We start from the raw sequence: 24904 nt of genomic DNA, 5'->3' as shown, positions 1-24904 counted from the left end.
GACTGTGATATCAATCTGTGTTGGTCATTGAGTGTCAGGCACCAAAACAGACTCTGTTGATTTTTTCCCCCTATCTATCATTTACTTTAATTGCATCTTCATCTTTGCTTTGCCTATTTATTTGCCTGTCTAAATGTGTCTTAAATGGAGCAATTGTATCTCATCCTCCACATGCTCTGGCTCGACGTTTGAAATAACTGTGAATGGGCGAAATCCAAAAAAATGTTCTTAAAGTGCCCTTTGAGAGTTGTAGGAGCAAATTTGTCTGTAGCCAGAACTTGTTACATGGCAGGTGATGTACTCTTTTTAATTGTAACGTTCAATAGCCAAAATTGATATTTTATGTTGCACAAAATTGCTCTGTGAGTGGTCTAACGAGGCAAATAGGCAAGGGTACTTTTATTTCTCATTCTTTGCAGGTGCTATGCATTTTAATATCAGTGGATATGCTTAATTTGTGTTTTCCTCAACTGTGTGAAACTTTTGATCCTATTTCTAAGAGAATGGATTTACAACAGGGGAAATATATCGTGTTCCAGCCATTATTGAAGTGAGCCTGCCTGGCCTATCAGAAATCTGAAGAGTAGAGTAGACAACGGCCTTCAAGGCTCTAAGGTCAAGGCTGATTTGATAACTGGCATCAACTCCATTTTTTTATATGCGTATACTGCAGTTGTGATAGCTGCAGTAGGGAAGAGATGGTCACTGTCTAAGGGAATCCTGCTAACTAACTCAGTCTAGGCTGCAGGTGTATGTATTGAAGGAAGCTCTGAAGCTTGGTGCAGCCAATGCTAACGGTCTGTGGGGAAGGATCACCATACAGTTTCCATCCACCACTTCATAGGGATGGAGAGTTGAGTGGGGAAACCACTAAAAAAAGTATCATCTTGGGTTGTGTTGTGACAATGGTGCTATATTTGTTTGAGTTGTTTTATACTGTGTAATGTACTGACCAAGAATGCAAAGGGATTTTGCACTATTTCTTCCTTTAGTGTATGTTCTTTTATCATCAATAAAATTTATATTTAAAAATTCCTGTTTATTGCCTTTGATTTTCCTATAGCCCAAATGTGCCTCAGTTCTGAATAAAAGTACTTAATGAAACAGCTTCCCAGGTCTATTTTTCAAAAATTCTCAACTTCCTGAGAGAGAGAATTCTCATCTCAATTTTCAAATCCCTTTTAGACTACAGAATTAGGCCATTTGGCCCATCGAGTCTGTTCCACCATTTCATCATGGCTGATCCAATTTTTCTCTCGGCCCCAGTCTCCTGCCTTCTCCCTGTATCGTTTCATGCCCTGACCAATCAAGAATCTATCAACCTCTGCCTTAAATATTCATAAAATATACATTCTCTGCCTGTAGCAAAGGACTCCACAGATTCACTGCTCTCTGGCTGAAGAAATTCCTCCTCGTCTCCATTCTAAAAGGATGCCCGTCTATTCTGAGGCTGTATTCTCTGGTCTTCAACTCTCCCACCATAAGAAACATCCTTACCACATCCATTCTATCAAGGCCTTTCACTGTTCGATAGGTCTCAATGAGGTCACCCCACATTCTTCTGAGTTCCAGTGAATACAGGCCCAGAGCCATCAAATGCTCTTCATTTGACAAGCCATTCAATCCTTGAATCATTTTTGTGAACCTCGTTTGAACCCTCTCCAGTTTCAGCACAATATCTAAATCTCTGGACTTCTGTTCTAGATTATCCCAGTCCAGGATGCGATTGTGAGTTCACTTGTGGGACTTGCAACAGCAGTTACTAAATGTCCCATGACACTCACACTCAATCCCTATTGTTGGACTCTGTATTGAATAACCACTGATCCATTTTAATGGCCTGCTGTTTGGATTGGGTTTCAGATTTCCTAACCAGTCTTCTGATCCCCATATCCATTACTGGTGACTGTTTCTGTCTAATGATTGTTTTAATAAAAAATAACAAAAATTCAAAGGATCACATTGCAGACAAAATAGGTGGGTTTTGTGCAGTGTATTTTAATTAATAGACTTTTATCTGAAAATTGTCTTATTTCTGTTTTTGTTTCTTAACTTAAACCCCATTAGGCGGATATTGGAATCTAACAGATTTTGCAATGGCACTCCATGGGATGAGTTGACAATTTTGGAGATAAGGTGATCTGTAAAAAGCTAGAATAAAAATGCAGGTCTGAAATGAGCTGAATTTATATAAGTTTTTACTAAGTGAATTGAGATCCTATTGCCTCATTTGGTGTGCTTTTTTTCCCCCCAGAATCCAAAATGACCGTTCCAATTTTGAGGTTCCTGTGGATCAACAACTGATTTTTACATTTACTTGTTGTGGATTTCAGGATCAGAATTTCGAGGGCTTTGGCACTCTTAATTTTCTTTTTAACACAGCTTTTGATTCTGCCTATACAAGTTTGCTTGCTTTACCAGATTTAATATATAGCGCTAAACAGTTAGTTACCCAGTTGCCTCAGCTTAGGGTTTCTCTATCCATTAGCAAAGTCAATCCCTGTATTTTTCAACTTTGCATACCTTACTTGTATTCTTTCTAAAACTGGTCATAGCTTTGATTATTTTTTTTGTCCCCTGAACTATCCTTCAATAACCCTTATCTACAACTTATTCTCCTTTGGCCTCACCCCATCAAAGATATTACCTTTCTGTTATGGACCGTTGCCCAACATCTCAGTGACTTAAAGCTAACTTCCCAAGTCTGCTGAAGGTTCTCTGAAATATTAACTGTTTCTCTTCTTGTAGATTCAACTTGGCCTCCTTTTTTCCAGTATTTTCAACATTTTTATTTCAACCCAGCTCTTACCTGTTCCATTGTAGTTAAGAGTCCGGGCACTGAATGTGTCAGCAGGCTACTTAACAGGATAAGAGCTCATGGAATTACGGGAAAGTTACATTTGTGGATAGAGCGTTGGCTGATTGGCAGGAAACAGAGAGTGGGAATAAAGGGATCCTATTCTGGTTGGCTGCCGGTTACCAGTGGTGTTCCACAGGGGTCCGTGTTGGGGCCGCTTCTTTTTACATTGTACACCAACGATTTGGATTATGGAATAGATGGCTTTGTGGCTAAGTTTGCTGACGATACGAAGATAGGTGGAGGGGCCGGTAGTGCTGAGGAAACGGAGAGTCTGCAGAGAGACTTAGATAGATTGGAAGAATGGGCAGAGATGTGGCAAATGAAGTACAATGTTGGAAAGTGTATGGTTATGCACTTTGGCAGAAAAAATAAACGGGCAGACTATTATTTAATTGGGGATAGAATTCAAAGTTCTGAGATGCAACGGGACTTGGGAGTCCTCGTACAGGATACCCTTAAAGTTAACCTCCAGGTTGAGTCAGTAGTGAAGAAGGCGAATGCAATGTTGGCATTCATTTCTAGAGGAATGGAACATAGGAGCGGGGATGTGATGTTGAGGCTCTATAAGGCACTGGTGAGACTTCACTTGGAGTACTGTGGGCAGTTTTGGTCTCCTTATTTGAGAAAGGATGTGCTGACGTTGAGAGGGTACAGAGAAGATTCACTAGAATGATTCTGGGAATGAGAGGGTTAACGTATGAGGAACGTTTGTCCGCTCTTGGACTGTATTCCTTGGAGTTTAGAAGAATGAGGGGAGACCTCATAGAAACATTTCAAATGTTGAAAAGCATGGACAGAGTGGATGTGGCAAAGTTGTTTCCCATGATGGGGGAGTCTAGTATGAGGGGGCACAACTTAAGGATTGAAGGGCGCCCATTCAGAACAGAAATGCGAAGAAATTTTTTTAGTCAGAGGGTGGTGAATCTATGGAATTTGTTGCCACGGGCAGCAGTAGAGGCCAAGTCATTGGGTGTATTTAAGGCAGAGATTGATAGGTATCTGAGTAGCCAGGGCATCAAAGGTTATGGTGAGAAGGCGGGGGAGTGGGACTAAATGGGAGAATGGATCAGCTCATGATAAAATAGTGGAGCAGACTCGTTGGGCCGAATGGCTGACTTCTGCTCCTTTGTCTTATGGTCAGTACTTCTTTGTTTGCATCTCTTAATGTTCAGTCTGGCAGGACCACTTGACTTCAAGCCTCTCTGGACAGGAGGAGTGGTTCAGAGTTGAGGTATGAGTGTCAGGACTTGAACCCAAGTTAACACTTAGAGTCAGAGTTGAACAGCACAGAAACTGGCCCTTTGACCCAAACTGTCCATGCCTACTGTGATGTCTGTTGGTACTCATCCCACTTGCCTGCTTTGTGCCTGTTCATGTTATTCATGTGTTATAATTGTCTCCGGCTCTTCCATTTCCTCTGGCAGTGTGTTCCATATAACCGCTGCCCTCCGAAGGGAGGGGGAATGGAGAAATGTAAACTTAAATCCATTAAATTTCTGTTCTCTTGCCTTAAACCTATGACTCCTTCATCCCTGGAAAGAGACTGCTTATTTATCCTTCTCATGTCCCTCATAATTTTATAAACCTGAGGTCATCCCTCATAGCCTCCTGTCTTTCATTGGGAATAAATTCAGCCAGCCCAATCTTTCCGTTTTAGTAAAATTCTAAATTCAAGGCAATATCCTGATGAATCTCTTCAGCACTTTTTCTTAATGCTACCACATCATTACTGTGGGATGGCAACCAGAATGGTATCTGATCCTGTGTTCTATCGTTTTGTACTGCTGCAATGTGACATCTCAAAATCTGTACTTGGTGCCTCATCTTGTGAAGGGAATCAAGCCGAATGCCTTTTTCACCACTGTATCTCTGTCACCATTTTGGGGGAGCTGTGGACATATCCCAAAATTTCTCTATTCATCAGGACTTTAGATCCCAACCATTAACTGTATTCACTCTGTGACCACTTTATTAGGTATATGTGTGAAACTCCATGTGGTCTTCTGCAGCTGTAGCATATCCACTTGTGCATAGAGGCATGCTCTTCTGTACACCACTTGTAATATGTGGTTCTTTGAGTTAATGTCAGCTTGAACCAGTCTGGCCATTCTCCCCTGACCTTTCTCATTAACAAGGTGTTTTTACCCACAGAACTGCCACTCATTGGATGATTTTTGTTTTTCACATCATTCTCTGAAAACTCTATAGAGAATTGTGACTTGTGTGTGAACATCAAAGGAGATCAGCAGTTTCTGAGATACTCATATCATCTCGTCATTCAACAATCATTCTATGGTCAAAGTCACTTAGATCACATTTCTTTCCCATTCTGATGTTTGAACAACTGAACCCAGCCATCACAGATAAAGCCCTCCTAACCATTGAGCACATCTACATGAACCACGATCACAGGAAAGCAGCATCCATCATTAGGGACCTGCACCACTCAAGTCATGCTCTCTTCTTGCTGCTGCGTTTAGGAAGAAGGTACAGGACCCTCAGGACTCTCACCATCAAGTTCAGGAACAGTTACTTCTCTTAACCATCAGGCTCTTGAAACAAAGGGGTTAATAATTTCACTCAGCTTCACTTGCCCCATCATATAAATGTTCACACAACCAATGGACTTGCTTTCAAGGGCTTTTCATCTCAAGTTCTCGATGTTTATTTACTATTTATTTATTTATTATGATTTCTTTTTGTATTTGCAGTTTGTCTTCTGCACTCTGAACGCCCCCGTTGGGTGGTCTTTCATTGGTTGTGTCATGGTTATTATTCTATAGATTTGAGTATGTCCACAAGACAATGAATCTCAGAGTTGTATATGATGACTTGTATGTACTTTGATAATAAAATTTACTTTGAAATTTGACCATGTCTGCATACTTTTGTGCATTGAGTTGCTGCCACATGATTGGCTGATTACAAACATGTAGCTAATAATGTGGCCAATTACATGTACCAATATGCTGATAGTACTTGATGTTCCAAAATGTATTACTTCACTTGACTGCATTTCCCATGTGATGGAAAATGTTATCAAGTCATTTCAGAACTAGGGCTTTAGAACAGTGCAGTGTAGGAATAAGCCCTTTGGCCAACTGATGTTAATCTAAACTAATGCCCTCTGCCTGCACGTGGTCTGTATTCTGTTCCTTGCCTGACCATGTGTTTGTCTAGATGCCTCTTAAGCACCGCTATTGTATTTGATTCTACTATCTTCCCTGACAGTGCATTCCACTCTGTGTAAAGACAAAAAATGTTGCCTTGCTATTCACCTTTGTCCTATGCCCTCTAGTATTTGAGTTTTCCACCCTTGCAGGAGGGAAGGAGAAAGTTCCTTTAGCATCAACCTATCTACTCCATCTATGTATGTCATAGGGGGATGGTGATTGATTTTAGGAGGAAGAAGTCTGTGACAAGTCCTGTATACATACTGGGAGAAGAGGTTGTGGTGGTGGTGGTGGAGTACAAATACTTTGGTGTTCACCTCGACAACAGACTTGACTGGGAAGCCAACTGGCTGTTTACAAGAAGAGAGTGAGCAGACTCATTTTCTAAGGAAGCTGAGATCCTTTAATATGTGCAGCAGGATGTTTTACCAGTCTATTGTAGCGAGTGCAGTTTTCTTTGCTGCTTTATGCTGGGGGAGTGGCATCGGTGCTGGTGATGCAAAAAGACAAAATAAACTCATCAAAAAGGCTGGATTGTCCTTGGCTACAATACAGACTCTTGAGTTAGTGGTGCAGAGAAGGTCAATAAATATACTGTCATCCATTATGGACAATCTGGCACATCCTCTGCATAACCTGCTGAGTAAGCAGCAGAGCACCTTTTCGAAAATACCCATTCAGCTCCACTGTCATCAGGATCTTACAGAAAATCTTTCCTACCAAATGCAATAAGCATATAGAACAGTTCATCTGTGTGTGACAGGAGAACACACATCATAGTACAGTAGTCTCTGCTGTATTATTTTGTGCATTATTATTGCACATTGGTACATTATTGTGCATATTACTATACTGTATGTTATTATTAAGTCTGCACACTGCTAAGTGTGTTTTTTAAGATGTTGCTGCTATAACAACAGAATTTCCCACTCCGGATCACTGAAGTGCTGATTATTATTAATATTATTTTATACTTCTGTCAGGCAGCCCTTCAGCTCCGGCTCCAGAGAAAATGATCCAGGTGTATCCAACCTCTATTTACAGCTAGTTGAGATGATCTGCATTTTTCTACACACACTCCAAATCCTCCAAATTCTTCCAGTAAATGTGGTGAATGGAACTGCACACAATATTTCAAATGTGGCCTGGTTATGCAATTACAACAAACGAGCTGGTTATTGACTTCAGCAAGGAGGACAGAGTCTGTAGTAATAGTTCTGAGATGAAGATGATTGAGTGCTTCCTGGTGATTTTTCTCTTCTTCCCCATCCCATCAGGCGGAAGATATTAAAGCTTGAGCGTCTGAACCGCCAGGCTCAGGGCATCCTCTATTTTATTATTATGAGACTGTTGAACAGAGTTCTTATATAATAAGGAGCAACTCTTCATCTCGTGGACTACGTTGTCCTGGCCCTTGCGCTTTCTCTATATGTGTAATACATTTTGTATTCTATTCCTTTTGTACTACCTTGATATACAGTATTCATGCATAAAATAGTCTGGATGCTATGCAAACAAAAACTTTTTGCTACATGTATCTCAATACATGTGATAACAAATCAATTACTATTTGCGTTGCTATTTCTTGGGAGCTATAAATTTAAGGTCTCTCTTAAGGGTGCCACCATTTATTGTACAATTGTATATTTAAAAGTACCATTTTTGGGTTATGTTTAAATCACAAGTTTAGGATATTTGAAGAAACTGCAAAGTTCATAATGTATGCTGACAGTGTAACTAAGTCAAGTGAAGTTTATTGTCATTAAACTATATACATGTATACGGTCAAATGAGACGACATTTTTCCAGGCCAGCATGTAAAACACAATAGTACACGTAACACACAATAACTTAAGAAAGTAAGAATTACATCGACTAATGAATTCTGCATAAATAAAGTAAAATGCACTAATTAAATATTGTAGGATACAGAACAAATTAATTGGTGACACTAAGAATATGATGCAGCAGGGAGTTCAGAGGCCTAATGGCCTGAGGGAAGAAGCCATTTTCCATCCTGACCATTCTTGACTTTATGAATCAGAGTCTGCTGCCTGATGGGAGAAAGTCAGAGAGAATGCTGGGTGGATGGGTGGGATCCTTAATAATACTAAGGGCCCTGCATACACAGCTGTCCTGGTATATGTGCACCAATGGATGGATGGTAGGGAGACCCCTGTGATCCTCTTGGCTGTTCTTAAAGTCCTTTGTCGGGACTTCTGTTCCGATGTTCTGCTGCTCCCATACTAGATGGAGATGCAGCTTGTCAGGCCACTCTCAATGGTGCTTCTGTAAAATTCAGTTAAGATGAATGGGGGGTGGGGTTGGTGGAGAAGAAGCCTTGCTTGCCCCAATCTCCTCGAAGTGGATACGCCACTGTCCCTTCCACTGAATTTTGAAATGTTGCGGTAAATTCATTTGGCTAATTTTGAAAGGTAATTGATTTTGCAAAGCAGCTCAATTTGAATGCAACCTTTTTCCATTGTCCATAATTATTGTTGCTAATTCATTAATCAATGGTAATCTCTGCTCAAGATTACCAGAGAATTTTATTTTTAGAAGGCCATCTCCAATTTGGGCACATGCTGTCAAAAAGGATCGCCACTCCTGCCCTAGAACATCAATACATTCCTTCCTAATCACATCATCATCTATGTCTTTCTCCATGGTGAATAGTGATACAAAGTATTTATTAAGGACCTCACAAAGTGCTGGAGGAACTCAGTAGGCCAGGCAGCATCTAAGAAAAAGAGTACAGTTGACATTTGGGCCGAAACCCTTCGTCAGTTTTCCATAGAGGTTTTGCAGGATACTTCTCTATAGATTCTGCCCGGCATGCTGAGTTCCTCCAGTGTTATGTGTGTTGCTTGGATTTCCAGTATCTGCAGATTTTCTCGTGTTTTTTTAAGGATCTCACTCATTACTTCCTGTTGAAATGCTCAGTAGATTTGTGCAAATTAGTGATAACCACAGAATATGGCACACATGTGGAGTAGCTCCAGTGACTCTCAGGAGAGTGCCAGTATTTTATCAACTTAATAAGCAACTCAATTACCTCAATTGCTGTTTCGTTAGGCAGAGTATAAATTATATCACTGTGGTGACCTCTGTGCTTTTATTTTGAAGGCTGTATATTAACAAGGAAGACAAGTTTGCACTCAATGTGGTGTTTTTGATATTTGTTCCACCATTAAGATAATTGATCGTGCATTTATTTGGTTAATATAGCCTGTCTGATTACCGTGCCATGTGATAAATTAAAATGCTTATTTTTAGAAGTTATTTTAAAAAATTCATTGCTTCATTTAGGTAGGCAAGAAAGAAATAAGGACAGATAAATGACCCCAATGTCACACAATTACCTGTTCACACTAATTACGAACTCTCATTCATTTCTAATATTTAAGTTTGCATCTTTATGTGATAGAGTATGTGGTTGTAAGGCTCAAACAGTCAGTAGGAAATGTGCTTTAACATCAGCTTTGCTGCACATCTCATTTAAAGCGCTCCAGTATTGTGTTATTAACGTTGGGCTATTGGTCTGAAAAATGGGAATGTTTCACTAAAAATCTGATGGTTTATACTGATTAATCAATGTGGATACTGTGCAACAGCAATGGAAGTGGATTTGATGTTCAATGGTACAGAAGAGACAAGTGTGTAAAATGTAGGAGTATAGAATAATGGTGTCAGTGCATGGTATGGATTAGTGGAAAAGATTTGCAGTTTTCACTTGGTTCTCGTGAATTGATGAATCTTGGGTTCACTTCAACTGGTGTGAGCTGCAGCGATGTAATACATTCATATTGTGATACCCTAGATTATGTGGGCAGATGTATCTTCACCTTTGTTACCTTCCCTTGATTATTTTTGTTCTGCTTCTGCTCTGGCAATAGATGTGTATTCTTTGAGAAATATCCAAGTGGGTGAGTTGGACATGGAAGTTAAAACTCTTGGTGAGACAACTCAGAAATATAAATGTTGCTCATATCATATTATCAGGTATAAAGATTGACTGGGAACAGATAAAATCTACATAATTCATTTGTGAGGTTAGGATAATACTTGAACATTCATTGCAATAATTTGGTTGCAGTTCTTGAGTACATTTCCTTACAACTCCTTTATTTCTAGGTATTTAATAAAGATTTATCTCGTCAAAAGTAAAGTGTACAAGTGCATGCATTTGCACAAGGTATGTATGCACAGGTGTAATGAAAAACTTGCTCCTGCAGCATCACAGGCACATAACACAAGAGACAACATTCTCAAGAAAAACAATAAATGTAAATTATGCAAGCAAGAGCCCAATTAGAACAAAAAAATTCAATGTGATGCAAAGTGGTCAGTGTTTTTATACTAAGGCAGTGATTAGATCACCTGTGATTATAGTTTGTGGCTGTTGCAAACGGGGGCAATGTTTGTTGCCAAGCTTTAATTATCTTTGAGAAGGTGGTAATAAAGCGATTTCTTGAATTGCTGGCAATTTCTAGTGAAGGCACACACACTGCTGCTGGTGAAAGAATTTCAGGGCTTAGACCATTAGGGATGTCGCAAATCCTTAAGTGAGTTTCTTCAATGATGTGCCAGCCCTATTTTGACAAAAGCCATTGATGACATTGTATGAGGTAGTGACAAAAATAAACTCTCCTTTCTTGTCCTTCTGGAATTTCCTGCAACTTTAAATGTGTTTGACTATACTATCCTGCTCCACGTTGCTCCTCAGGATGGGACTGCACTTGTTTGATTCCATTGCGTAATACTGTATATTATTACCACATTCCAATCTGATGTGGTGGCCAGAATGGCTTGCAACGCTACAAATGTTTAATCTATGTTTTATACAGCAGCAACATGACATTCCTACTCATGTACTAAATTATCTTCAGGACAATATGGCTCTGAGCTGCAGTGTCTGTCAAGGTCCTGGCTCAGATTTAGTTCTTTTACGTTCTTATGGTTTTTGGGGACAGGAAGGGGAGTTGGTCAGATTAGGGTTTAGGACATTGGATGTGCAAGAGTTAGAGGCTAGATAAGCATTTTAGGGACAGGGATGTGGAGGAGTTGGTGGTCAGGCTGGTGTCTAGATGGGGGTCTAGGGTTCTGCCTCACGCCCCATGTTCGAAGGCTAGTGACGAAGGATATTGGAGTCTCGGCTTCTGCTCTGCACATGTGGACATGAGACAAAGGACATCTGAGCCTATGCCTCAGCTCCTTGCTCAAAGGCCAGCGCCGTGGACATGTGACAATGGACATCAGTGGAAGTCAGGCTGGCAAACCCAGTGGACGAGGGGCCCCCACAGGTCATTATGCCCCAGGGTCAAATATCCATTCAAGCAGGGAGCAGAAGAGCCAGTGACCCTCCAGATACTTGAGGTGGCAAGTCAGAGTTCAAAGGCTTGAATTCGGGGTCTCATCATTGGTGAATCCGGAATTCTAGGCCTGGAGTTTAGGTCCCTTTATTGGCTAGTTCTAGGGTCGATATCAAAGATTGAAGCCCAAAGGACTAATGGAACTATGGAAGTTGAAGCCCGATGGCCGAAGCCTGGGTCTATGTCTGAAGTCTGCTGGGGAAGTTGGAGGCCCTTTGTCTGCAAGTTGTGCTATTTGTTTTCAGTGTTGTGTTCTGTTTTCTGCCAAGCATTGTGGATATGCTAGGTTGGAACTGGAATGAATGTTAACACCTGTGGGGTGCCATCAGTGTGTCTGAGGTTGTACTGGTTGTAAACGAAAACAATGATGTTAACAGTATGTTTCAATGTACTGTTCATGTTATAAACAAATGAATCTGAGTATCTTGGACTGTGAAAGAAAGCATAGAAATGCTTTCTTCACTACCCTATCCACTCCTGTTGCCACTTTGAGTGAGCCCTGGACTTGCAACACTAGGACCTTCTGTATTTCGACACTCCTAAAGTCTCCACCATTTACTCCACATGTCTGACCGGAATTTGACTTCCAAAAGTGCAGAATTGCACTTTGTCTAAATAAAAAATTTCTTCTACCAGAATCAGGTTTATTATTACTGACATGTCATGAACTTTGTTGTTTTGTTGCAGCAGAACAGTGCAAAGTCTCCAATATTATTATAAGTTACAATAAATAGTGCAAAAGAGGAATATTCAGAAATCTCATGGCAGAGGGGAAGAAATTGTTCCCCAGCCATATGCAACTTGGTGACCCCTGACTGAATCCTCAATCACTTATGCTTATGTAGCCGTTGTGGATCTCTGATGTGAATTTGGCTGCTGGTACTTTCCCCTGAAAGACCACCACCTCACTAACAGTATCTAAAGCGCGTACTCCTAGGGGAATTAGAAACGGATGATTCTTGTGCTGCCCATCCTTCCTGCTGGTCACTCATCTATTGTCTGGCTGGACCTGCTGTGTGATCACCTTACTGAAGCTCCTGTCTACGACCCTTTCTGCTTTTGTCTATTTCCCAGTGAGAGGTTCAGCTGAGAGCTCATTTCATGATTATGACTGGAGATATTTAGTTGCATATACACTCAGTGGCCACTTTATTAGGTACACCTGTACAGCTGTTTGTTAATACAAATATCTAATCAGCCAATCATATATTTAAAAATATATATTTTAGTGATACAGTGCAGAGTAGGCCGTTCCGGCCCTTTGAGCTGTGCTGCCCCAGCAACCACCAGTGACCCCAATTTAACCCTAACCTAATCATGGGACAACTTGAAATGACCTGTTAACCTACCTGATATGTCTTTCGACTGTGGGAGGAAACCATGTAGCAGCAACTTAATGCATATATGCATACAGGCATGGTAAAGAAGAATATTAGGTGTTGCTCCTCTAACCTGAGTGTGGCCTCATCATGACAGTAGATGGACTGATATGTCAGAATGGGAATGGGAAGTGGAATTAAAATGGATGGCCACTGGGAGGTCATAGCTTCTTCTGGCGGACAGAGCATAGGTGCTCGGCGAAGCAGTCTCCCAGTCTGCATCGGTTCTCACCGATATACAGGAGGCCACACTGGGAGCACCGGATACAGTAAATGACCTTAACAGACTCACAGATGAAGTGTCGCCTCACCTGGAAGGACTGTTTGGGGCCCTGAATAGTTGTGAGAGATGAGGTGTTGGGACAGGTGTAGCACTTGTTCTGCTTGCAAGGATAAGTACCAGGAGGGAGATCAGTGGAGAGGGAAGAATGGACAAGGGAGTTGCATAAGGAGTAATTCCTGCGGGAAGCAGAAAGTTGGGGTGAGGGAGGGAAAGGTGTGCTTGGTGGTGGGATTCCACTGGAGATGGTGGAAGTCACGGAGAATTGTGTGCTGTTCACTGAGGCTGGTGGGGTGGTAGGTGAGGACGAGGAACCCAATCCCTGGTGGGTGAGGGCAGACTTGTGCAAAATGGAAGAGATGCTGTTGAGGCAGTGTTGATATTGGAAGAAGGGAAGCCCCTTTCTTTGAAGGAGGAGAACATCTCCATAGTTCTGCTCTCAGGACCAGGCTTTTCATTGTAGAACTAAAGAGTTGTTCTCTTTCCCAGTTTCTCCAATCACCTTATGGTTCTTCTTCCCCTACCCCCACTTTTTTACTCTGACTCCTCATTTTTTTTTCCAGTCCTGATGAAGGGTCTCAGCCTGAAATGTTGACTGTACTCTTTTCCATAGATGCTGCCAGGCCTGCTGAGTTCCTCCAGCAGTTTGTGCATGTTGCTTGGATTTCCAGTATCTGTCGATTTTCTCTTGTTAGCAACTTAAATAACAACATTTTATAACAGTGGTGTTCAGAAGAGTATCTGTGAATGCTGAACACACCAAACCTTGAAGTAGATGGACTGCAGCAGCAGAAAACCACAAACTTATACTAAGTGTAATTGGCTTCAGAAATGTAAGTCATTCAAGGTCGGTGTTATAGCAACTCAGAGTAAGTATGTTCCATTAAATAAAAAAGTGAAGCTCTTAAAGTTGGAGCCCTCTGGATATTAGAGTTGGTTCAGGCTGCTGAATGAACTTCCCTTTGTATGTACAGTACTGGTTGCCTTATTGGAAGTAGAGGTCAGTGAAGTGCGCAGTTTTAGTAATCCCTCCCCTTTCTTGATCTCTCTCCCTGTCTCTATCTCTCGAGACAGCTTATCTACTGATGTCTATTATAAGCCCTCAGGCTCTCACAGCTACCTCTTCCCACCCTGTTGTTTGTAAAAATGCCATCCCCTTCTCTCAATTCCTCCGTCTCTGCCACATCTGCTCTAAAGATGAGGCTTTTCATTTCAGAATGAAGGAGATGTCCTCCTTTTTCAAAGAAAGAGGCTTCCCTTCCTCCACCATAAAAGCTGCCGTCGAGTGCATCTCTTCCTTTTCATGCACACCTAACCTCACCCCATCCTCCCGCCACCCTACCAGGGATAGAGGTCCTCTGTCCTCACCTACCACCCTTCAGCTTCCATGTCCAGCATATAATTCTCTGTAACTTCCGCCATCTCCACTGGGATCCCACCACCAATCACATCTCTCACCTCACTCACTGCTTTCTGCAGGGATTGCTCCCAACGTGACTCCCTTGTCCATTTGTCCCTCCCCACTGATCTCCCTCCTGGCACTTATCCTTGCAAGCGGAACAAGTGCTACACCTGCCCTTACACCATCTCCCTCACTTCCAGTCAGGGCCCAAGCAGTCCTTCCAAGTGAGGCAACACTTCATCTGTGAGTCTGTTGGTGTCATATACTGTGTCCAGTGCTCCCAGTCTGGCCTCCTGTATATCGGTGAGACCCAACAGAGATTGGGAGACTGCTTCGCCAAGCACCTACACTCCAGCCACCAGTAGAAGCGGGATCTCCCAGTGGCCACTTATTTTAATCCCACTTCCCATTCCCATTCTGATATGTCAATCCATGGCCTCCTCTACTGTTGCGATGAGGCCATACTCAAGTTGAAGGAACAACACCTTATATTCCGTCTGGATAGCATCCAACCTGATGGCATGAACATTGATTTCCTGAACTTCTGGTAATGCCCCCCTCCTTCACCATTCTCCATCCCCTTTTCCCTGTCTCACGTCATCTCCTTGTCTGCCATTCGCCTCCCTCTGGTGCTGCTACCCCCTTTTCTTTCTTCCATGGTCTTCTGTCCTCTCTTATTAGATTCCCCCTTCTTCAGCCCTGTGACTGTCTCACCAATCAGATTCCCAGCTTTTTACTTCACCCCTCCTTCCTGGTTTCTCCTATCACCTTGTGTTTTTCTCTCTCTCCCCTCCCCCTAGCTTTTAAATCTACTCCCCTTTTTTTTTCTCTCCGGTCTGAAGGATTTCGGCTTGAAATGTCAACTGTACTCTTTTCCATAGATGTTGCCTGGCCTGCTGAGTTCCTCCATCATTTTGTGTGTGTGTTGCCACAATTTTAGTTAGTTGCCATTACTTTTTCCAAGCACATCTCCAATCCCACAATTGATGGCTTTGTGGCTAAGTTTGCAGATAATACAAAGATAGGTGGAGGGGCAGGTAGCATTGTAGAAGCAGGAAGTCTGCAGAAGGACGTGGACAGATTTGGAGAATGGATGAAGAAATGCCATTTGGAAAGTGGCATTTGTTGGGAAGTTTATGGTCATGCACTTTGGTAGAATGAATAAAGACATTGATTGTGTTCTAAACAGAAAAAAAAATCAGAAGTCAGGTGCAAAGGACTTGGGAGTCCTCATGCAGGATTCCCTAAAGGTTAACTTGCAGATTGAATCAGTTGTAAGGAACCAGAATATAAAAACAAAGATATAATGCTGAGACATTGGTCAGACCGTACTTGGAGTATTATGGGTTTATGTGGACACATACAGGATGAGCTGGCATTGGAAAGGGCCCAGAGGAAGTTAATGAGAATGATCCCAGGAATGAAAGGGTTAATGTATAAGGAACATTTGATGGCTCTGTACTTGAGTTTTGAAGAATGAGGGGAATGTCATTGAAATCTATTGAATTTTGAAATGCCCAGATCGAGTGGATGTGTAGAAGATGTTTCTTATATAGGTATGTCTAGAATCAGATGGCACAGCCTCAGAATAATAGGACATCCTTTTAGAGCAGAGTTGAGGAGGAATTTCTTCAGCCAGAGTAATGAACCTATGGAATTCATTGCCACAGATGGCTGTAGAGGCCTAGTCATTGGGTATATTTAAAGTGGAAATTGATATGTTCTTGATTAGTAAGAGCGTCAGGGAGAAGGCAGGATAATGTGATTGATGGATAATAAATCAGCCATGATGGAATGGCAGAACAGACTTGATGGCTGGATAGCTTAATTCTGCTCCCATGTCTAATGGACTTGCATGGGAAGACTACCTCCTCTAGATTCCTTCTCCAAGTCAAACACCATCTTGGAAACAGCGTTGTTCATTCATTGGTCCTTGATCTAAATCACAGCACACTTCACACCCCATTCCCACCTAACAGCAGTGTCAAAGTACCTTAACTAAAGGGTCTTCAGAGGTTCAAGATAATGGATCTCCATTTCCAAGCAAGTAAGGAAATATAACAAATGCTGGCTTTTCCAGTATATTAAATAGTAGAAATAACTTTCTTCCTGTGGGTTTATAAGAATGATGTGATTCCATTGAATTATATAAAATTCTTAAAGGATTTGACGGAGGAGAAATTGGGTTATCATGTACCTGGCAGAAAGCTCAATAGCATATATCACTCTAGATGATGAAGGATTGTTTTTTTTTATGTGAAATGCTGTTAGAACAAGAAGGAGCTGAAAATTAGGCTGAAACAAGAACAGCCCCATGAGTACTGTTTCTAGGGGCATTACATTGAAGGTTGCAGGAATGTTTGAATTAAACATAGGGTTGGTGGAACAGAAGGATAAAGTAAGTAATTCAGAGTTCTGAGGAGAAGAGAAAGGGCTGAGTTTTCAATTGAATAGTTGAAGAACCTACTGGTAATAGATTTGCAGAAGTTCCTCAATTAAGGAGGATAGAAGCTGAAGGTGGTACCTTTTAATATAGATTCAACTACAAAACTGTAGTACAGAGCAGTTAATTTATTCCTCGCAACAAATGTCAAGAGGGCATGAGGCAGAAGAGCCTTGATGTATACTGTCTTCACAGTTCAGTCAATGCAAGGTAGTCCCCGAAGGCCAGGTTCAGAGATCATAGAGGGAAAACTAAAATTTTCAAAATTTCTTGATGAGATCATCTTTAGAGTCCTCATAATATTCAGAAATTAGGAGTTACTCAGTTTAAAAAAAAGACATTGAGCCACTTTTCCCCAGGTGTAAACTGAGATCTGGATCCAGAACTAAGACATCAAAGGAGAAGTGCAAGACATGAAAAGTGATTTTTAGACATACAGCATGATCATGGGCCCTTCCAGCCCAATGACCCTGTGCCGCCCAGTTACACCCATGTGACTGATTAATTTGGGAGGAAACCAGAGCACTCAGAGGAAACCAACATAGTCTTGGAGAATGTACACACTCCTTACAGACAGTGGAGGAATTGAACCACTACACTGCTGTGCTGCTCATTTCTCTTTCAATATTTTTATTAATATTATATAAATTGCATAAATACAAATACAAAATTCATAAGGATACAAGTAAGTAATACAAATTACATTACATTTAAATCACAGTAATATGATCACAGTATCCCATATTCCAAATATGGCAGTCAAAGGATTGGGCTTAAAACTAACATTGAAAAGTATAGAAAAAGTTTGAAATATATTTTTCCAAAATTTTTCAAGGCTCGGACATGTCCAAAACATGTGAATTAGTGTGGCCACTCCATTAGTACATCTATCTGCGTAGAAATGAGAGTTTGTCTTTAGACATATGAACTCTATGTACCACTTTGAATTGTAATAAAGAATGACGAGCACATTATAAAGAATTAATCAATTTTAAAATAATCTTCCAGCTCTCTTCAGATATGAAAATCTGTAAATCCTTTTCCCAGTCTCCTTTAATTTTATCTAAAGAGGCCTTTTTCAGTCCCAACAGCAGACCATAAATGTAAGATATTGAACCAATGTCAAAGGGTTTCACATTAAAAATTGTATCTGTTATATTCTTATCTGGACTTGTAGGAAATGTATGTAATTGAGATCTTAAAAAATCTCTAATCTGTAAGTATCGAAAAAAGTGGGTATTGGAAAGGTTAAATTTCGTTGAAAGTTGCACAAAGGAAGAGAGATTCCCTCCATCAAACAAATCTTGAATCGTTTATTACCCAATCTATCCCATTCTTTAAAAGATAGGTCAAATAAAGATAGTTTAAAAAAACAATTAGAAAATATGGGACTTGAAAGGGAGAATCTCAATAAACCAAAATGTTTTCTAAACTGTAACCAAATCCTCAAAGTACGTTTGACCACCACATTGTCAGTTAGTTTATTTAAAGATAAAGGAAGCGAGGATCCAAGTAAAGAAATAATGGAAAATTTCATAAGAGTTGATTTCCAAAGAAACCCATATAGGGCAATTCTCATGGTTAATGTAATATATCCAGAAGGTAGTAATATGTATATTAACTGCCCAATGATATAGCCTAAAACTGGGTAAGGCAAAGTCTCCATTTTGTTTGGTTTTTTGGAAGTGAGCTTTATTTATATGAGGTTTTTTATTCTTCTATATATAAGAAGAAAGAATTGAAACCAAAGAGTCAAAAAAAAGATTTAGGAATAAAAACAGGCACAGCTTGAAAAAGGTATATAAATTTAGGTAAGATATTCATTTTAATAGAATTAATTCGGCCAATTAGTGATAAAGCGAGAGGCCACCAATTAAGTGTTTTTTTAAGATAGTTCATTGAAGTTAAAAAATTTTCCTTAAACTTTATAATTCTTAGTAATTGTTGCTCCTAAATACGTAAATTATTTTCTTAAAATTTTAAAAGGAAGGTTAATATCAGTTGGTATTAAATTGTTTAAAGGAAACAGTTCACTCTTATGTAAATTTAATTTATATCTTGAGAACTGACTAAAATTAGTAAACGGAACACAAATGGTAGAGGTTGTAACATTAGATATAAAAAGCAATAAGTCATCAGCAAAGAGTGACACTTTATGGATAGTACCTCTCCTTAAAATACCAGTAATCTCTTTAGACTCTTGAAAAGCAATTGCTAAAGGTTCTAATACCAAATCAAAAAGCAGAGGGCTCAAAGGACAACCTCGTCTAGTTCCACGTTGGAGTTTAAAGGGTTTAGAATTCTGAAGATTAGTAAGAACCTGAGCGGAGGGAGATAAAGTAATTTAATCCAATGAATAAAATTAGGTCCAAAATTAAATTTTTCTAAGGATGTAAATAAATAATTTCATTCAACTCTGTCAAAGGCCTTCTCCGCATCCAAAGTTATCACACGTTCTGATATTTCCTTAGATGGAGAATGCATAACATTTAACAAACGCCATATATTAAAATGGGAATATCGATTTTTAATAAATCCTGTCTGATCATCTGAAACTATAGAAGATATAATATTTTCAAGTCTGTGAGCCAACACTTTAGATAAAATTTTAGTATCAAAATTGAGTAAAGAGATAGGTCTATGCGAAGAGCATTCAGTAGGATTCTTATTCTTTTTGAGAATAAGCAAAATGGAAGCTTCGTAAAAAGATTGCGGTAATCTTCCTACCTTAAATGAATCTGGAAGGGTAGAACATAAGTGTGGTATAAGCAAGGAGGAAAAAGCCTTATAAAACTCTCCAGAGAATCCATCGGGTCCTGGGGATTTCCCAGAATGCAATTCTTGAATAGCCTGAGCAATTTCCTCCTGGGAAATGGGTTGATCCAATTGCCTATGATCATCTATCGAAAGATTAGGAATATTTAATTGATCTAAAACAATTATTCATTGCAATATTATCCTTAACAGAGTCAGAACTATACAATTGAGAATAAACTTCCCTAAAAGTGTCATTAATTTCAAAGTGGTCAGTTGTCATGTCCCCATTAATTTTACGTATTTCTTTAATTTGCCGCTTGGCTATAAATGGCTTCAATTGATTAGCCAGTAGCTTACCAGTTTTATCTCCGTGAATATAAAATTAACTTCTATCTTTTAAAGGCTGGCTTTCAATTGGATACACTAAAAGAAGATCATATTTAGTTCTGGTTTCAATATGCCTCTTACATATTTCAGGATTGGGTACCGAAACATATTTATGCTCCAATTGTTTTAACTGATTAGCTAGTTTGTTTCTCTCTCTGTTAGCTTTTTTAACTATGTTTGCAGTATAAGAAATAATTTGACCCTGGATGTATGCTTTAAAAGTATCCAATATAGTAAGACTAGACATCTCTTCCAACGTATTTTCTTCAAAAATAAGAGTAATTTGATTCTCCATAAATTTTAAAAAGTCCTCATCGGATAACAGAGTTAAATTAAATCGCCAAAATCTACTCATAGGGATAGGACCAGGGAGATTTAAAGATAGAAGTACAGGAGAGTGGTCAGAAATAGCAATCTCTTCATATTCGATGGATCGAACCAATGGAATCATTTGACTGTCAATAAAAATAATCAATCCTGGCATAAGAATGATGAACATGAGAGAAAAAAGAATGCTCCCTGTTAGTCGGTTGAAGAAAACACCAAGCATCAACTATACCACATTTAGTTAGAAAGGATTGGATAAGCAAAGCTGATTTATTAAGTGTGCCTGGTTTGACAGATGAGCGATCTAATACTGGATCTAACCAGCAGTTAAAATCTCCCATCACAAGAGAGTAAGTACACAAATCTGGCAAAAATGAAAATAGATGTCCAAAAAATCCTGGATCCTCTACGTTGGGAGCATACACATCAGCAAAAACAATTTACTGTCTAAACTCCCCGATACAATAACAAATCGACCACTAGGATCAGAAACAACTTTATGCTGAACAAAGGAAACTGTATTATCTACAAAAATTGAAACTCCACGTGATTTTGCTTTAAATGAAGAGTGGAATTGCATTTCCTTCCACTGAGTAAAAAAGCGTAAGCTATCACAGCTGTGTATGTGTGTTTCTTGTAAGAAAATAATGGGTGTTTTTAATTTTTTAATATAAGCAAACACTTTGTTCCGTTTAATGGGATGATTCAGCCCTTTCACATTCAAACTAAATAAGTTAATATCTTGAACCATTTTAAATGCAAATCATCATGTAATTACAAGATCTGGCCATAATTTATTAAAACTTGAAAGCAAACTGTAAGGTAAGGTAGTCAAACAGGCAATCATATAATCAACCCAACACAGCTCCCAGAGAGAAATAGGCCCTAGCTCCTCCCCCACCCAAAGCAAGAAACCTGACCAATAGACAGTCAGCGAGCTAACAACCAAATTCCTTCACAAAAAATTCCTGTTGACAGAAACTCTGGACCTACAAGGTCAAATATGCCCCTACCAAGACACAACATAAAAAGAAAAATAACTTGGTATTCAAAAATATAAAAGGATCAGTTTAAACAAATTCAAAGAAAGCTATATTAAAATAAAGCCTCAAAAAGGGATATAATAAAAAAAATAACAAAAGACAATATATGAACAGCCAAAACGTAAACTTATTGAAATCTTATTTCAAATTCATATTAACAGAGGAACAAATTGATGAAGTAAGAAATATAACTGTTTTAGACCATCCTTCAGAAACGCCTTTGCGTCTTCAACCGACTTTATTCTTTTTCGCAATCAGTTCTTCAAAACAGTACTCAGACAGGTGGGAAACCGAAAGGATGGTTTAAATCCTTTATTTTAAAATTCCGACATAACTTCTTTATATTTCATATGATCAGCCATAACTTCAGGGGAATAATCTTCCACAAATCTGACCTTGTAATCACGGAAATCGATCATTCCTTGTGGACTGGTATGGCGAATTAAAAGGTCTTTAATACGAAATTCATGAAAACTCAGAATGACTGACCTGGGTCTTGCTGCCGACGACAATGGCTTCGAAGTCGGCGAGCGATATGCTCGATCAAGCTTTGGCTCAGAATTGAATAGAATAGAACAGGGAATAGCTGTTTCAGAAAGTTTGCAAAGAACTTCGTAGGGTCAGCGCCTTCAATTGATTCTTCAAGACCCAGAATTCGCAAGTTATTTCTCCTGTTTCTATTTTCTAGACTGATAATTCTTTTCATCATTTTTTCATTGGATAAGGATAACTCTTTGCAGAGTTTAAATGTATCTTCACGATCCTCTTCAAGTGTCACCAGCTTTGTAGTATTTTCCTGAATTCGGTTCTCGTGCTCAGTTAAAGTTTGTTGGAGTGTATCCAATTTGCCATTAAGTCGTTGAAACTCCTTGGAAAGTTTGGATTTTTGCTGTTTAAGGAAGTCACTGATTGAATTCAAAGTGACTGGGGTTTCATCTTCTGTATCTCTTTCTTTTGCAGAAGTTTTTGTTCTTTTCCCAGCCATAGTAGAGCAGTATTAAAGTATTACAATAAGGTTTCAAAAAAAAAACTGGTAGGAGACAATAAAGTAAATAGGGTAGGAGCAATGTAAAACAATGTTACTCCATCAGCTGCCAACAGGGCTCTCTCGTGCCACTCATTTCAACATGATTTTTTTTTGATTCTTGTAAGGATTTTAGATAATTGAATATTTGCTTTGAGTCTTCAGAACACACAATCCAGAGGGACAGCCTGTAGCTCAGGAGGGGGTCAACAGAACTTATATTGTGATTGCAAAAACAAAGGGTTTGTATTGCCACCTTTAGCTGCATACCTTGTAGTACAATGACTAGAAATATGTTTTCAGTGTTGTAGTTCTGCCCATGTGAGAGATGATGCACAAACTCAAAGAGAAAAAATTAATTTCCAGACTCCTGAAATTGGTGCAGTGGATAATTTGGTCAATGCAAAATTGCCAATCAATGCACCCTTTTGAAGTCCATTAAATTTATAGCTGAGGGGTTATTTGTGCTTGCTTTCTCTGTGATGGCAGTACACTTGAATTGACATCCTTTCACAGTTATTTGCGTCAATATCCCTGCCTTTCGTACAGCAGGGTATCCATAGTGATAATTTCCATCGTTGTCAGTTGAACAGATCAGCTCAATGCAGTAATGGGCATGGGTGAAATCTACTTGGAGCACTGTCACTTGTAAACAGATTAAACTCGACAAGATGTGTAACCCGTTTGCTTTTGGTTTGTTAGGTTGTGCACTGCAAGTAAGGCATAGGGAATCTGAACATGAGTAACACAGCGGCAACAAGAAAGCCATACAGGAAGGCACCACCTCAGCACCGGGAGAATCGGAATGAGCCACCAATTTTTAGGAATCAACTAGATGGGACAGCCGTATCAACTGAGCAGAGCCAGGTAACTGAGAACACCCATATGCCTAAACTGTCGCACAGATGATTCAGTTACACGGATACCTTTGGTGAGCCAGATATAGAAGTTCTGCAGAGTGTGACAAATTCGGAAGCATCAAACACCCATTTTTCTCCCCACTGGTCTCAGGATTCCAGCAGTGAAAGAACAGATTCCTCTTCTCATAATAGTTCAAGGTTTTACATTGTGAAACTGTACAGATGATCAGGTGAAGGTGATCTGAGATCCATGAAACAAAGCTTTTCTAAGTTTATGAGTAAAACTGCACTGGCGCTCATGAATTGAAATGGTGACAAACCTTTAAGACATGCCCTGAAATCCAGGAATTCAGACTTTAAAGAACCTGCTGAAATTCTGGTTCAGAAGGAGTCAGATAGTTCCCAGATTCAACAGCCTCGCAAAGGAATTCTCAAGCAGGCAAATGTGCTAGGTACTGAACTTGAAAGTCTGAGCAAAGCCAGATCTACAGAAATGTTACCCCAGAGTAGAGCAGAGCAGTTAATTTATTCCTCGCAAGAAATGTCGAGAGGGCAGCGGGGCAGAAGAGCCTCGATGCAGGGTAAACCATTTTCACAGTTCAGTTCAGTGCACGGTAGTCATCAAAGGGTGGGTTTAGAGATTATAGAGGAAAAACTGAAATTTTCAAAATTTCTTGATGAGATCACCATTAGAGTTCTGAGTCCACATAATCTTCAATCATTCGGAGTTACTCAATTTAAAAAACAAACAATGAGCCACTTTTCCCCAGATGTAAGTAGAGATCTGGATCCAGAACAGACAGACACCAAAGAGGAAGTGCATGACATGAAAAGTGATGGCATGAAGGGTTCAGGTAGAAGTGCAGATGTGTCAGAGAGAAAGAACAGTGTACAACTTGGAGTTGAGTCCAAGCAAAGATGGCAGGATGTGGATAGCCCAACAAGCCCAGGAACAATTGGAAGACAATGGGTAGCAAGCAAAAATGGAATTGATAAGCACCACAGAACTTCTGTTCAGAGAGAAAGCATAGAAAGATGCCCTGACTGTGCAAAATTATTGGAATCCAGTGGTGAGAGAGAGCAAAGAAGCACTAGGCTGGGTAAAGGAAATAAAGAGGATGGATTTGAAATCAGCCAAGAACGCATGCAGCCTCAGGACCTAGCAGATGAAGTGGGACAGGACATTAATGAGAAATCTCAAGCTGATTTAAGGCCACCTCTGCATTCAGATCAAGATAGGCGTTTGGCAGCTCTGCAAATGGCATCCATCATTGTACAAAATAAGGTAAGGGCAAAGAACTGTATCAGTTTAAAACTTGTACCTTTTGATTTCATGCCTCTAATTTGATGTGGTTAAATACTGAGCACTTACTCTGAGAGTGTTTGTATGCAATGAATGGTCAGTGTTCAAATGTTGCAGGTGTGTTTACCAAAATACACGAGGGACATCATCCCAGAGTTAACATGCAGCACCAGTTAAAATTTCAGGTTTCTTAAAAGCAGTTTTTATTTCTGTGTATTTTTAAGAAGCTCTGGCATACTGTTAAGTAGTAGTTTGAGTATTGTTAATCTCAGTTTAGTTGAAGTTGAAAGAATA

At 39.8% G+C, this 24904-nt stretch overlaps 1 protein-coding gene across 3 annotated transcripts in view; it reads left to right on the top strand.

The window, feature by feature from the left end:
• Nucleotides 1–24904, top strand: part of tjap1 (tight junction associated protein 1 (peripheral)) — a 182766-nt gene that overhangs the window by 46148 nt on the left and 111714 nt on the right. For 2 of the 3 annotated variants that reach the window (XM_072248662.1, XM_072248671.1), the window contains one exon: nucleotides 23150–23314. The exons of the other annotated variant lie outside the window; for it this stretch is intronic. In XM_072248662.1, coding sequence (XP_072104763.1) covers nucleotides 23186–23314 — 129 coding nt within the window. In that variant the 5' untranslated portion in view covers nucleotides 23150–23185. The remainder of the gene's footprint in view (nucleotides 1–23149; nucleotides 23315–24904) is intronic. 3 annotated transcript variants of the gene reach the window in all.

Source organism: Mobula birostris, chromosome 2 (assembly GCF_030028105.1).
Source record: "Mobula birostris isolate sMobBir1 chromosome 2, sMobBir1.hap1, whole genome shotgun sequence".
In the NCBI taxonomy this organism is placed as follows: domain Eukaryota; kingdom Metazoa; phylum Chordata; class Chondrichthyes; order Myliobatiformes; family Myliobatidae; genus Mobula; species Mobula birostris.
Note: the sequence above shows the minus strand (reverse complement) of the source record. Positions and strands in the feature narration are given on the sequence as shown.